Here is a 15,077-nt window from a genome sequence, read left to right as displayed (position 1 = left end):
AGCTGCTACCTTCCCAATCCTAGCTCTTTCCCATCCTTCCGTTGTCGAAAACATTTGATGTGTTAGCGCGACATTAAACAAGTAGCAAAAAAGAAAATTATTTTGTTTGATTTTATTGGCTGTGTTGCATCAGTTAGGATTAATTCCATCTTATGCAAGGTTTTGTCTGGGTTCTGGCCTGGATGATGTACGAGTACAATATTTTTGATTTCTGTCCTCTAGTTGTGTACTTCCTCAACATCGACTTTTCATGATAATCTATTCTGTTTGCTTTTTTTACAATTTGCTTTACATCGCACCGACACAGACGGGATGGGATAGGAAAGGCGTAGGAGTGGGAAGGAAGTGGCTGTGGCCTTAATTAAGGTACAGCCTAGTGACGGGACTATCGAATGAAAACTACCAAATTATTCAATAGTCGTCAACGACCGTTACAACCAGTTGTTTTCCGTTTTTCATTTGGATCGCAAATTCCAGTTGTTTCCACTTGTCAGCGCTGATTTTGGCCTCCTCTTTCACTATGGAGTGATGTCAAAGTTGATAGTAGACACACTATTCTTTGGCATGAACCCCTTGACTGGCATGAATTATGATGTAAACATAAACAAAAAAAAAAAAAAGCAAATAATATGTTCGGATATTTCCCCCTCGCAGAAGTGAGCAAACTTGGCTCGTTTATTATAAATCAATAGATAACCATGTTATGCTTCATGAGTTTTAGGTTGTTATTCATGATGACTCTGTGCATTAACCGCCTGAATGCTGCATGAGCAGGCCCGATTCTTTTATCATCATTTTGTTCGCAGGTACACCGTTTAGACAAGATGCTTCCAAGATATGAAAAGCTATCAACCTGTTATAGTGTTGTGTCTAAGATGGAGATACTGAACTCAGGAAGAGTTAATCCTGCGGCAGGTTGTGCAAGTACCTTCATTTTTTTTGCATTAATGGCAAGACCAAAGAGATCACATGCAGGTTTAAAGCAGTCGACTGACTGTTGGGGATGCGGTGTCATCGGCATGCTGCAGTTCTGTCACCCGGGTAACCAGAGTATGTCTTTGTGAGCGAAGTCTTGCCAGATTGAAAAGGCCTGCATCAAAACGAAATTTAATCTCCATGCCTAAGTTGTTTGCAGATGATTCATGCAGCATGGCAACCATGTACAGTGCAAAGAGTGTAGGAGCAAGCACACAGCTTTGTTTCAATCCATGAGTGATTGGGAAGGAATCTGATACTGATTTACCATGAAGAACCTGCCCAGACATGCCATTATGAAGAGCTTGAACCAATTCCACATAACGTTCAGGACATCCAAAATGTCTCAATACTTTCCACATAGCAGATCTTGGTACTGAATCGAAGGTTTTTTCCAGATCATAGAAAACTAAATACGGAGGCTGCTGTTGCTCTCTGCATTTTTCTTTGAGTAGTCTAGCACAGAAGATCATATCTGTTGTGCCTCTGAAGGTTCAGAAACAACATTGAGACTCAGGCAAAATCCTCTCTGAGATAACTTGGTTTAATAGAATTCTTGCAAGAATTTTATCTGCAATTGACAAAAGTGATATACCACAGTAGTATACAATCGCCTTTCTTGATGTAGTGTTGATGGTAGCATTCTTCAAGTCGTCAGGTACTTCTCGAGTTTCCTAAATCAAAAGTATGAGTGTGAAAAGTCTAGTCTTCAAGGGTATACCTCCATTTTGTATCAGTTCCAAAAGCAAGGAAGTTTGGTTCCCTGCCAATGTCCAGTGTACCAGTAATGAACCGTGTGTGTGTGTCTCACTGATCTGTAACTGAGTACAATTCTTTCAGTGTGCAATGGCTCACTGTATGTCTCACTGCAGTGGAAGCTCGGCTCCTCGCCAGTGTCCAGTGTGCCAATAAGGAGCCGTGTGTGTCTTGTGTCTCACTGAGCCGTGTTTGCGCACGGTTCTTTCAGTGTGCTACGATTCACTGTGTCTCACTGCAGCAGAACCTCGGCTCCCCGCCAATGTCCAGTGTCCCGCTAGTGAGCCGTGAGTGCGCCATTCATCACTGTTTGCTGCGAGTCAGCTGAATCGTGTGCCGTGAGCTCGCCATTCCTGTGAATCGTTTCACTTGGACACTTGAATGAATCGATACACTGCTTTGAATCTTGCACTCAGTAGCCAACACTGATCTTTATATCATTCCACATCCCACATAAACATTTTTATGATTTGGTTACAAAACTCTCTACCACTATCAGATGAAGGATATTTGGGGTACCAAAGGTGGTGAAAATAAAAGAAAGATGAAATGCTACTTCATCAGCCCTTTTCGAAATTAGTGCTCAGAGGATAACAAATTTTGTCAAGTAATCCTTGCATACAAGTATGAAATTTGACTTATTGTCTGGGTTTGCCTGCATATCGATTAAGTCAATTTGACATCATGAATTCATTTCACTGTGTGTGTTAGGTTTCACTAGAACACCCTTTTTTAATGTTTTTTGTTTTTTCTGACATGGCTCACATAACCTCAAATAAGTAACAATTGATTCAACAGTCGCATTCCTGTACTTATGGTTCAGTTCCATAATCATCCGAGTTTGGCCGCCATGGCCTATAGCAATGTGGGTCTCCTGGATCAAAACAAACATAATAATGAATTTCTTCTTTTCCAGCAGACACTGGTGCTATGAGTTTCTCTTTACCTCCAATGTTGAGAAAATATCGCTTCAAATGTCTGTAGTAAATAGATTTTTTATTGGCAACAATTTTTGCATTGTTCACTTCACTTAACAGAATATTATATTGCTGAGTAGTTACATAAAAATTGTTGTCCTTCTTCACTTATTAAAAGTTCATAAAATCTGTTACGCATAACATCACTTATTCTGCAAAGTTGCACAAGGAACAACACTACTAAGATGACCGTATATGCGTGCGCGATACTCGACTCAGACTGAAGGTACATAGCGGTGAGTGGTCTGAGAACAAAAAAATTGCCAACAAAGAAACATGTCTGAACCTGCATGATGGAGGTGGGAGTCTTCCATGCAGCTTTCAGCAGTTTGCATGGGTAAATCCTAAGATTTACCTGCGTCTCTTGGTGAATGTTCTAAATCTATACATATCGTAATAAATTTTGGACTATTACTACACCGTGATGGTAAATGTTTGGTTTTACCAGTAAATTCTAGGATTTACCAATCTTCTTACTTTTACAGTAACATATAGATTAAGTCATATGGAGAAAACGTTTTATTTACAATAGATGACAAGTTATTCAATGCCAGATAACGCTGAATTGAAAGAGGTCTCTCAGATACCTGGCTTTCTTAATCATGAGGTGATGACATGAATGATTTACGGTGATTGAACTAGGTCTAGCTTTTCTTTTATTGTACAAGCATTTCCTGTGTTAATTTACTTCACTATATACTGTGTAGTTCAGTGAGATAGGAGACTTCAACATACGGTGACCAGACTAATTACTTCAACCCCATTTTGCTCTTATATGTGTTTAATTATTGTGCCTTATTCTCTATCTGCCCAAACCTTCTGTTACATTCTTTCCTTGTACATCAGTGGTGGAATGTTTGTAGCTGACACCAAGGCATGTCATTAAAGTGAAATTTAAGATAAAAGTGATCTATGAAGTGATGGGGGTGGCAGTAAGATTGCGGTGCAGGTACTGCTGCCTGTCATAGCAACAGTGTGTAATGTTTATATTCCACCAGGCCAGCCTCTTAACACATTGGGGACCGAGCCCGAGTGTGTATCGGGGTGCGGTAACAGTGCAGACTGACCGCGGCCGAGGCTAACTCGGGCCCACGTATTTCATATATTGTCAACAGAGCCAGGACGAGAATCGAGCGGAAACTATACATACCACATTAAAGAACTTTTATAACAGCTGTACCATGTGTTCATGTCCTCTGCCCCTGTTTTCTCGAACTTATAGCAGCTTATTTTTGCTCGAGTTCGCTTCTACACTCCATACTTCCAGCCTTGCTTCCAGCTGCTCAAGGAGTGCGCTTTCAGAATTTTGTTTACATCGTGCAAAGTGTTTAGACAGTGTTTTGTTTCCGCTATCTTGATTAGATCATTGAATGAAAGTGGAATTATAGGGATTTTAGAAGAGATTTTTTGACAGTGGTTCAGAAGAAGAGATAGACGATTCAGAACTAGACCCAGATTTCGAACTTCGTGTTAGTGATGAAGGTATTTATAACCTATTTTATCATATTAAACTCAGGTGTGATTTTTCACTTTGTAGTTTATTTAGCTAATGTTTCATGATCTTCACATGACTGGAGATTCATTTAGAACGAAGTGACGCAAGCGATGATAATTCAAAGGCAGGGACTGATTCACATTCGCTGGGTACTTTTGGTGATTTGGATGCACTTCCAAAGCCTGTGCAGATAAAGGAAAAGCATAAAATGGGAAAGTAACGAGAAAAGAGACAAGCTGGTGGTATCCAATATGTTCTGTAGCACTTTGTGTCCCTGAATGCTTCAAACTATTCCACACTAAAGCTCATTATGTGGATGACTTTGTTGTCAGACATTTTTTGTTGTTGCAAAAGGCATACCGTTGGAAAATATGTAATGTGAAAAGTATTCAGTAGAACTTAATGCAACTTTTAAGTCTGTAGAATAGACGCTTTTAATTTTTTAATGATATATACATGTTACAATTGCAACCTACCTACTATTTCCTACAATTTTTTAAAAACCTTCAAAATATGGCGGTCTGCGTGCCCATATGCCTCCTTAAGACACAGTCTCCAATGTGTTAACATAAATGATGTCGCTGATCTTATAGATCAGCTTCCATCTCCCTTCCTCTTATTGGGCAATTTTAACACCCATCATCCCGTATGGAGCTTTGAAATGCTTTGCCCTGGGGGAAGGGAGTTGGAAACATTAGTAACATAGCTGGATTTATGTATTTTAAACACAGGTGAACCAACTCATTTCAGTGTACATTACGGTACATACTCTCACATAGACGTAAGTCTATGCAGCCAAATGTTGGTTCTGCTGTTTCGGTGGAATACGCACAATGATCTCTGTGACAGTGATCATTTTCCTGTTATTCTTACTTTGTTGAAACAAAAATTCATCAAGTCTCTTCCTCAATGGATTCTTAAACATACATGCTGATTGGCCAAAGTTCATATCACTAGCTGTCTTTAACGATGAGACCAGGCGGACCGTAGATGGTGAAATAACTTACATAACACAAGTTATTCGTGCTGCTGCTGAGGAGTCCATTGCCTCCTTTTCAAGGACTCCTTGCCAAAAATGAAGAAATTACAACAGCTATCAAAGAACGCCGTTGCGCGCATAAATGTTACCGTAGGCAGCCTACTGTGGTGAACTTGGTAACATTTAAAAAACTCTGCGGTAAGCCGCGAGTTCTTATTCGCCAAAGTAAGAATGACGTCACATACTCAATCATCTCAAGTATGGGCTAAACTTTGATGTATTTCGGGTATCCAAGTTTCATCTTCTGTACCGGGAATTTCCATTGCAGGCACTGAACAGGTTTCGATTGTTAGCCATCTAGCCAGTCATTTCGCGGATGTGTTTGGCTCCGGGAATTACCATTGTGATTTCCTTGCTCCAAAGCGTGAGGCAGAACGTCATCGCCTTAGTTTTGCCACTCAAGCTTCAAAGGACTGTAATGTGCCCCTTATGGAGTGGGAACTCCGCAGTGCCTTGGCGCTTTGTAAGGACACGTCTCCTAGGCCAGACAATGTCCATAACCAGATGTTGAAACACCTTAGTGAGTATAGTCTGTTATATCTCCGTGTTCAACCGAATCTGGATGGAGGGTGAGTTTCCGTCTCAGTGGTGAGAGCGCATAGTAATTCCTGTCCTCAAGCCTGACAAAAATCCTAAGTATGCAGGAAGTTACAGACCTATTTTTCTTACTAACTGTTGGTGTAAGCTATTTGAAATGATGGTAAATCGCTGACTTGTGTGGTTTCTGGAGAAACAAACACTTTGGTCCGAGTACCAATGTAGTTTTCGAGCCGCTCGCTTGACCACTAACCGCTTGGTGCGGCTGAAGAGTTCTATGCAGGACGCCTTCCTCCGCAAACAGCATTTGGTGGCTGTTTTCTTTGACTTAGAAAAGGCCTATGACGCAACATGGCAGTATGGTATCCTTTCACAATTAAATTGAAACAAGAAATAAACTGGTTCAACCTATTCAATACAAGCAAATAAGAAATATAGTGTTACGTTCTTATTTGGTTAAAAGCGGTACCGGTTTTGACCACCAATCTGGGTCATCAACAGCTGATTAAAAATACAAAAAAAATGCATAGGAAAACAAAAAATTAAAGGATGTCTTTCACAAAAGCAGTTCAGGAAGCAATATAAGACAATAGGGATTAGCACTGTGTGATTTTAAATAATAAAATTCAGAAGAAGTCTAAGATTAGTCACTTACATGTAGCAAGGCGCAAGTCCCTGTAGAGTAGCACAACACACGCAATGTCCGGCACTGTGCCTTAAAATGTTTATGAGAAGAGGTGAACAGTTCATTGAACAAGCCTGCAAACACTGCCAAGCACGAAGTCACAACACGATTTAATAAATCACCTTGTGGTATCTAGGTTCAGTCGTCGTTTACATGGATGGTTCGAGGACAGAAACGAAGCTGGGCTGTGCGTTCGTTGTTGACAATGATAGGTTTCTTTTTGTTCTCCCGGAGTCCTGTAGTGTGAACACAGCAGAGCTGTATGCTATTTGTGAAGGTCTGCGGTACGCACTGTCCGATGAGCTTTCTTCCGTGTACTGACTCCTTGAGCTCGCTACAGTTTATTGATACCTGTTTCTCTCAGCACCCTCTGGTGCAGCGGATCCAGGACCTGCTGGCCAGGTGTTCGGATGACGGCACCAGAATCATGTTTATGTGGCTCCCAAGCCACATGGATGTAGAGGGGAAACGATTTAGCAGATAAGGCTGTCAAGGAGGCAGTTACACTGCCCCCATTGCCTTACAAGGTTCGAGCAAGTGATATTTGCTCTCAGCTGAGACATTTGGTTATGTCCCATTGGGAGATGAAGGTATGGAGGACTTCCCTTCGGTCTTCTCGGAGGGAAGCAGTGGTATTATGTCGTCTTCTGATCGGCCACGGTATAGTAACGCACTCCTATTTACTGAAAAGGGAACCCCCCTCCGGTGTGTACTTGTGGTGATCTTACTGTGCTACACATCCTTACGGAGTGCGTAGACCTGGTTGATCTGTGCCTAGGCTAAAACTCCCGAGTACCATCTCCCTCATCCTGGGAGATGACGAGCAGTCAGCAGACCTCGTCATCCGTTTTATGAAGGATAGTGGTCTTTCTTATCGTGTGTAATAATGTCCTTTGCTTAGTGTATTTCTCTTAACTGTGCTTTTATCCCATTGACTCTACTTTAGTTCGTGTCGGCATGTTTTAATGTGTGTTATTTTAACTCCTAACATGAATTATGTAATATCTGTCCTTCCAGGCAATGCCTTATTCCATTGTCACCTGTATTTTCTATAATTTTATTAGAAAATAAGGCGTTGCGAATTAGATCCACTGATTGTTTTAATCTCATTCGTCCATCTCATACCATTAGGGGTCGATGACCTTAGATGTTAGGCCCCTTTAAACAACAAGCATCATCGTCCTTTCTTTCTTTCTTTCTTTCTTTCTTTCTTTCTTTGGGTAAGATGATGGTCACATTCATCAGTCCACCATATGTGTGTGTGGTTCTTGGTTCATGGAGCTCTGAACTTTGCTAATTCAATCATATTATGTTTGAGGTTCTGGTTTGGGGCTGAGGTATTGAGTGAAATTGTTGTACTCTGACCTTATTAGTTTGCCTGGTGTTTTGCAGTAGGAGTCTTACCTTAATTTTGGAATTATAATGGTCTGAATCTATGTTGACACTGCAGAGCACTTCGACGTTCATGATCTCGTTTGATGCCCTGAAATATATGGCCACATGGTGTATATGAAACTCTAAGTTTCGGTTTGGTGACCTTGAAGTTTTAGCTTTCCTAGGCAGATTTTTGAGGCTGAATGTTTTTACATAAGTTTATCAGCCTTTTGCCATCCTTATTTGTACTTTTAAAGGCTGGATAAAGTCCAACAACTTCTCTATACTTCTTTTCAATACCAATTTGTGCACTGAAATCTCTCTAGAAGGTTATTGTGACTCCTGCTAGGAGTGTTAGTTTAGTTTAGGTTAATTAGTTAGTTAGTTAGTTAGTTAGTTAGTTAGTTAGTTAGTTTTCAGTGGCAATGTTAGAGCTCTAGGCCCTTCCTTATGCTTAACAAAATTTATCTAAAGTAAAATGATAAAATAGAATAATTAAAATTGTTAAAATTAAAAAGCAATTAATGGAATTAAAAAGTAACTTAAATAACAAACTATACTAATATTAAAAACTGAAATAAGTTAAATTTAAGACTTAAATTAACATAAAATAATTTAGATCATCAAAGTTGAGTATGAGAAATACTGAAACCTTAAATTATTGAAAATTAGAAAATTGTTTAAGAGCAGGTATAAACACAATAATGAAACTAAATATTGCAATAAATGAAATTATCTAGTACTTGATTCTACTAAATTCTAAGAATGAAATCAAATCAAAACACTGTTAATACTATACACATAATAATAAATAATAACAATATGTTTTTGTTACAGCTCTAATGAAACCTTACTTTGTTGGTTCTATTACTAAAATGCTCTTAAAACTATCTAATTAGTCCTTGGGTACACACTCATTCATACCTCAACCATTCAGACAGCTGTCCTCAGCCGGTAGTCTTGGCAGGAGGCCTTAAATTTTAATAAAATGCTAGTTTCTCTGACCTGAGCTGGCAGGGAATTCCATAATCTGGTGCCGGTCTCCGCAAATGATCTATTAACTTTGTTTGTGCGGTACACAGGAATAGAAAGAAAAGAGTGCAAACAGGTATTTCAGACATGAAAAGATGATAAAAATGTAACTATAGAAGAAATATACAGCAGCTGGTTTTCAGCCAATCGTCTAATCACCATTATTGGAATGTTTAGCTGCTGACACTTATCAGGCTTCAACCATGAGAGAGCCAGATAGTATGGGGTGATATAAACATCATACGTGATGTTTGCAGGCAGGAGTTCTGTGTTTGTTGAAGTTGGTTCCTTGTCATGTCAACTAAAACAGTGTCACAATAATCAAGAATAGGGAGAACCAGTGTCTGTATTAGTCTGGTCTTTAGCGCATACATACGTCGTTTAAGAGAGTGAAGCATTCCAAAAATCTTTTCACAGATTTGTTTTGTGTGATTAGATCAATAAAGTGCTTCATTCATAACTCTGCCATACCCGTTTTCCTGGGAATAATGTTACCATTCAGCAGGATAGGTGGGATTGCTGTATTGCTTAATTAGCTCTGTAATTTTTGTGATCCCATTATGATTGCCTGAGTCTTTGTGCCATTTAGTATAAGAGAATTTCATTGTACATATACACTGACTTGTCAGAGGTCATTTTTAAGATCTTCTATTGTATGACCTAAATCTGAAGTCTTACAGTGTTAATATATTTGAAGATTGTCAACATAGAGGTGGTACTCCCTGTGGGTAGGGGCCACAGACGAAGAATCCATCCATGATATCCTGTGCCTATTGTAAGAGGTGACTAAAAGGGCTGATCTAGGTGCTGAAATGGTTTGTGGCTTTGGAACCACGAATTGTACCCCCATGAATGGGAAGGTTTGAATACATCCGCAGGTAATCCCTACCTGGCGACTAAAAGGTCATGTGGCCATCAGTCCCTTCTCGAGGATTAGTTGTAGATAGACCAATCAAAATTTATGTGCATGCTGCTTGGGGAAGGGCCTCTTACATGTGTGACTATGCTCAAAAGTCCAGATGGTATCCACAGCCTGTTGGATGGAAGCGCCATGTACCCTATAGAAGTACCCGTCTGACAACACAGGTCCCCTCACATCTGAAACCTAGAGTATATTACCTTATCAATTTATTTATTTTTTTATTGTTATCACGCTCTGTGTACTTTGTGGGGTACATGTTGTTATGGGTGATATGAGGTAGGGAGCCCTGGTGCTCATTGCCTTGGTCAGCTCTTACTAGGCATCATTCAGCATCAAACCTAAGGCAATACCTGCTATGACCACTTGGGTATTGCCTTTGTTGCTTGGTTATGCTACCAGAGGCCACTGATCGAGTGGGTGGCATTTGGGGAGGATGTTTTCGGACATGGCAAATAAATGTCAAAAGCTTGTCCAATGTGCTGTCACCTTTTTTTTTTTTTTTCCTAATGGTAATGGATGAAATTGTAAAGGAGACAAAAGCAGCATATGGAAATAGAGAGATGAAGTTATTACTATTTGCAGACAATATTGTGGACTGGGGAACAAACAGCAAAGAAATACAAGAACAACTTGATGTATTGAATGAGAAAATTGAAAATTATGATATGAAAATTTATCTTTTGTGATATTATTTTGTTACTAAGCATAATATGAAAATAATTAATATAGGCATGCCATATTCCCATAACAAAATAGATCATTGAATGAGAAACTTTCTTGGTACTGTAACATTCTGAGTTAAACCAAGGTTTAGTTCTTCAGTGATATTGGATTCTCTGTACAGTTGTCCTCTATTATTTAATTATGATTTATTATGCACATTTTTAACCTACATTTTATTCATTGTGTATTAAGAATAATATCCGTACTACCTACATTAAAGATGATTTGCTGGGATTGCTTTTGATCCACTTTCCTCTATTGCTTGTCAGGGACCAAGAGTAATGTGGCATAAGGAAGGGCATCCGGTCTTTAACTCCTGGCCAAACCCCCCCCCAAAAAACAGAATGAGCAGAAGAAAGCTTAATTATATACCAGTACAATATATAATTTTGCAAAATTTTGAGATCCAGATTGGCCTTTTCTTGTTGTCTTTGATATATTTTAATAGTCCTTTATAATGAAATGATGTGATAATAATTTTTGATGTTGTTTTGTTGCAGGAGAACCAATGGTGCATGACATAAGCTTTTATCATCATTGATTGAAACTACTGTAACTTTTCTCGTAAGAGAATGAATTTTACCTGAGATATCCGTGGTTTATATTAATAGCTCTTTATCTGAACAAGGGCTGCAATATATTTTAAAGACTGAAGATTGTGTTAATGCTGTTATCTATAGGATAATGATAACAGTGTATGTAACTTTGATAAAACATTTTATACATAGCACTACAGAATCCTCATCTAATTTATATTCCTCTAGACTTTTTCATTGTACTTAATGGCTGTAAAAATGTACATGTATTTTGGAATGATTTATTGTTAATTTACTATTAAAACATTTCATGTCAAAATGTTTATCCCTTTCTTGTGTGCAAAATAGAAATTCATATGACTTCAGCTCGACACTAGGCTGAACTGGAAGTCGGTATGAGATCTGTCATAACGGAAACCAGATTTTGAAAAGTGTGCCAATGTGATTGACATGTGGCTTATTGCCAGAGTTATTACATTGTGGGATTTTCTATTGTTAGTATGTCATTTGTTACAATCATATCTAATCTGCACAAGTTTTATGTAAAATTGTTTAGCACACACGTGGCAGTTTTGTTTGGTGAAACGAAGATCCTTCAACAACAATGAATTTGTGGGAAAATTTGTTTGAAATTGTGGAAGACTTTTACAAAGATTCTTGAAATGTTTCAAGAAGTTTATATGGAAGAATATGCCTGAGTCATAAGCAGAGTTAAAAGTGATATAATAGTTTTAAATTGACCAGAATGTCAAATGAAGCCAGTACAAAATCTGGGTAGCTGCCATCATTATCTAGTGACCACGGTGAGACAGTAAAAGTAGTGACCTGTACCATGACTTTAATGTAAAATGAATTTCCGCAGGTGAAACTATGAAGTAACTTGGTTTCAGTTTTTCTGATTCAGTCATATTCAGTTTCAGACTCAGTGGTGGTTCATGACATTTTACTCGGGCAGGGCTGTGCAACCATCTCTTCCCCTTCTCCAATTAATTCCGTATTCACTGGCCATCACCATGATTTTTTTAGCTATAATACCATAATAATAATAACAACAACAACAACAATCTGATGACATTGGCTGAATAGAAATCTGCTTCCGAGACAGAACAATCAGGTAGTGAAAATCAGATATAGAAAAATATACCTGCGTTGTCAGATGGATATCTGCCTGAGCGCTAGCTCAAACTGCCCACAGAACTTAACAGCATGTATTAACTTACTAAGAATGTAGGGTCCATGATGTTCATTGCCAAACAAGAGTAACAAAAGAACGCATTCCTTATTTCACATCCGAACAGTCAGTCAGCATGCTTATAATGTGATGGACTGAATTTCCTAGTTTATGCATTTTCATTGTTATGACCCTTATGTTCTTGTGCAATATTTAAATTCTAGCCTGTGTTCAAAACTTAAATTCCTGCAACTACTTAAAATGCTACTTACAGAATTCATCTTCTATGTCTTCTTAAATTAAGACCCTAACACTTGCTGCCGTTTTCAACTAGGCAGATAACCATAATCACTTGACAAAGGAAAATTTAATGTATCCTATTCAATACATACATGGCTCAAACGAGTCGAAACATGTTTAAATTAATATGTATTGAATAGAAGGGCACATTAATTTTTCCTTTGTAAAGTGAAAACCGTCAATACGGAATGATTCTAATATCTTGTAATAAACATAAGCACACGAATGAATATATTAACACGAGACTTAAATACTGAAGGTAGAATTTACACGGCTTTTTAAAGTAGAATTGTGCCGTAGTTTTATCTATTGAATACTTGCACTACACTACAATGGCACTTATACACACATTAATGGGCTAACAGCTACTGCAATCACGACTACTGTGGCACTGCACCGTTTCGCAGATCACAAACGACAGTATCGACATTCGGGAAAACAAATTAACAGTGCATGCCTGAATTTTACTGTCTTGCCCAAATCTCAAAGGATGGAGACTTATTTAACAATTTGACGAACCTACAAATGGTACAGTCATTTTATGGTTACATTTTAAATCTTTATTTTATCTTCTCTGTCGAATTGGTTTCAGTAGTCAATATAATGGAATTAATTGTTTTGTAAAATGTTTTGGAATTAATCTCTAACAAGAGTTAATGTAAGACGTGGGGGCGAAAGTCAACGTACATTGTAAAGTTGTTGATGTTGCTGTGGGCTCTGCAGGACAGACTGTACACCCGCATGCACTCTTCCTTCCCCTTACAAGCCAACATTATCTTTCCAGGCTCCTCCCGCACCCCGCATACTTGCTAGACTCTAGGAACCTACTGAGGGCTCACATGCCAAAGCCCGCCCGCTTCAAGACTAAAGTGCTTTATGAACGGCTGCCACGACCTTAAAGCCTTTGCCATATCTTTGAAAATAGAAAGGCGAAATGTTTACAGCCTAAATAGTAAAGATAACATTGTATAACTGAATAGCACACCACCATAAGTTCGACTTTTCTACTTTTGTACCTCTCTTTATGTAATCAGTTAGAGTGAAATTATGTCAAGTATTTTTGAAAAGGCGGCGGGGCGGTGCCCAAAAGCCCTTCATGCACCAACCGCCGCTGCTCAGACTGTTCTTTGCGACCTCAAAAAACGAACTGGGTCATTTGTGTCTTCTCCACTTCTTCAGCTGGACAGAAGTTCTGGATACGAAATGCCTTGATTTGTTCAGTGTACCGGGCGAATTGGCCATGCTGTTAGGGGTGCACAGCTGTGAGCTTGCATCGGGGAGATAGTAGGTTTGAACCCCACTGTCGGCAGCCCTGAAGATAGTTTTCCATGATTTCCCATTTTCACACCAGGCAAATGCTGGGGCTGTACCTTAATTAAAGCCAAGGCCGCTTCCTTGCCACTCCTAGTCATTCCCTCTCCCATCGTTGCCATAAGACCTATATGTGTTGGTGCGACGTAAAGCAAATCGTGAAAGATGACGCCAACTGAAACAATACCATGAACATTCTTGGAGAATGCAGATAAAATGATCAAATTTACTCTGAAGGAAATGCTTACTATGCAGTGCTGTCATACTAAATTCAAAAGCCTCTTCGTCATATTTTTCACATAAGAGTATTTCTGTTACTTGCTATTAGGCTATGCACAGTATTAAAGAGATAACTCAAACAAGTATCCTACTGTTTGCTTAGCGAAACTCTCAGAACAAAACTGACAGAACGAAGAACTGAAGGGAATTGCCTATCTTCCTTTTCTTCACAATACCACAGATAGAATTTCCAATAGCACAATATAAAAACCGTGTTCGACACCGTCGCAAAAATTGTTCACAGTTCAGGTGAAAGCAAGTGGACACATTGCCCCCACTATTACGCTCTGGGGTGTATAAAATTCTCTGTACTTGCAGCAAGGTATACATTGGCCAAACATACCGATTCATTGGTACTCGTATCAAGGAACACCAACGAAATATCGTCTCAACCAGCCAGACAAGTCAGCAATAGCTGAGCACGCCATATCAATGGATCATGATGTTGTGTCGCAAGATATTCGCACTCTTATCCACAGGTCTAGGATTATACGGGAAATTGTGGAAATACATAAAATTCCTAACAATTTCAACCGGAATACTGGCTATCAATTAAGTAATACGTGGCTGCCAACCATTAAGGGTTTACATAGGTAGTTTTCCTCCCTGTCCTTTCACTATTGTTATTTCATTTCGGTGTTTTCCGAATTCGTACTCTCCTAATCACTAGATGGTTCACTCTAGGCTCTGTGTTGTCATATTTTCATAACCTGTATAAAACTGTTACTGTATTACGGTATCTATACTTCTTTTCACTCCAGTGTCTTTAACCTCGTAGTATGTCCTTCTTTCCGCCGCCGCCGCCCCCTTACCCTCCCGTCGCCCAATTGGCACTCATTTTCTCGTTTTTTTTCTGTTACACACTTTTCTTTCAATCTTCAGCTCTAATTTTTATTCTTTTACCCTGTCAGTTTGTTAAATTTTATTTTATTATTGTTTATTTCTCCAACAAGGTCATCAAAGAA

The 15,077-nt window shown here is 38.9% G+C and overlaps 1 protein-coding gene across 1 annotated transcript in view; it reads left to right on the top strand.

The window, feature by feature from the left end:
• LOC136858086 (rhomboid-related protein 4) overlaps positions 1–11,390 on the top strand; it is a 60,652-nt gene extending 49,262 nt beyond the window's left edge. Inside the window, exon 4 of the mRNA XM_067137357.2 lies at positions 11,016–11,390. Within this exon, the coding sequence (XP_066993458.2) occupies positions 11,016–11,056 (41 nt within the window). The 3' untranslated portion in view covers positions 11,057–11,390. The remainder of the gene's footprint in view (positions 1–11,015) is intronic.
• The last annotated feature ends 3,687 nt before the right edge of the window (positions 11,391–15,077 follow it).

The sequence above is a fragment of the Anabrus simplex genome, chromosome 1, assembly GCF_040414725.1.
Source record: "Anabrus simplex isolate iqAnaSimp1 chromosome 1, ASM4041472v1, whole genome shotgun sequence".
Classification (NCBI taxonomy): domain Eukaryota; kingdom Metazoa; phylum Arthropoda; class Insecta; order Orthoptera; family Tettigoniidae; genus Anabrus; species Anabrus simplex.
The sequence above is the reverse complement of the archived record's forward strand: the minus strand, read 5'-3'. Positions and strand labels throughout refer to the sequence as shown.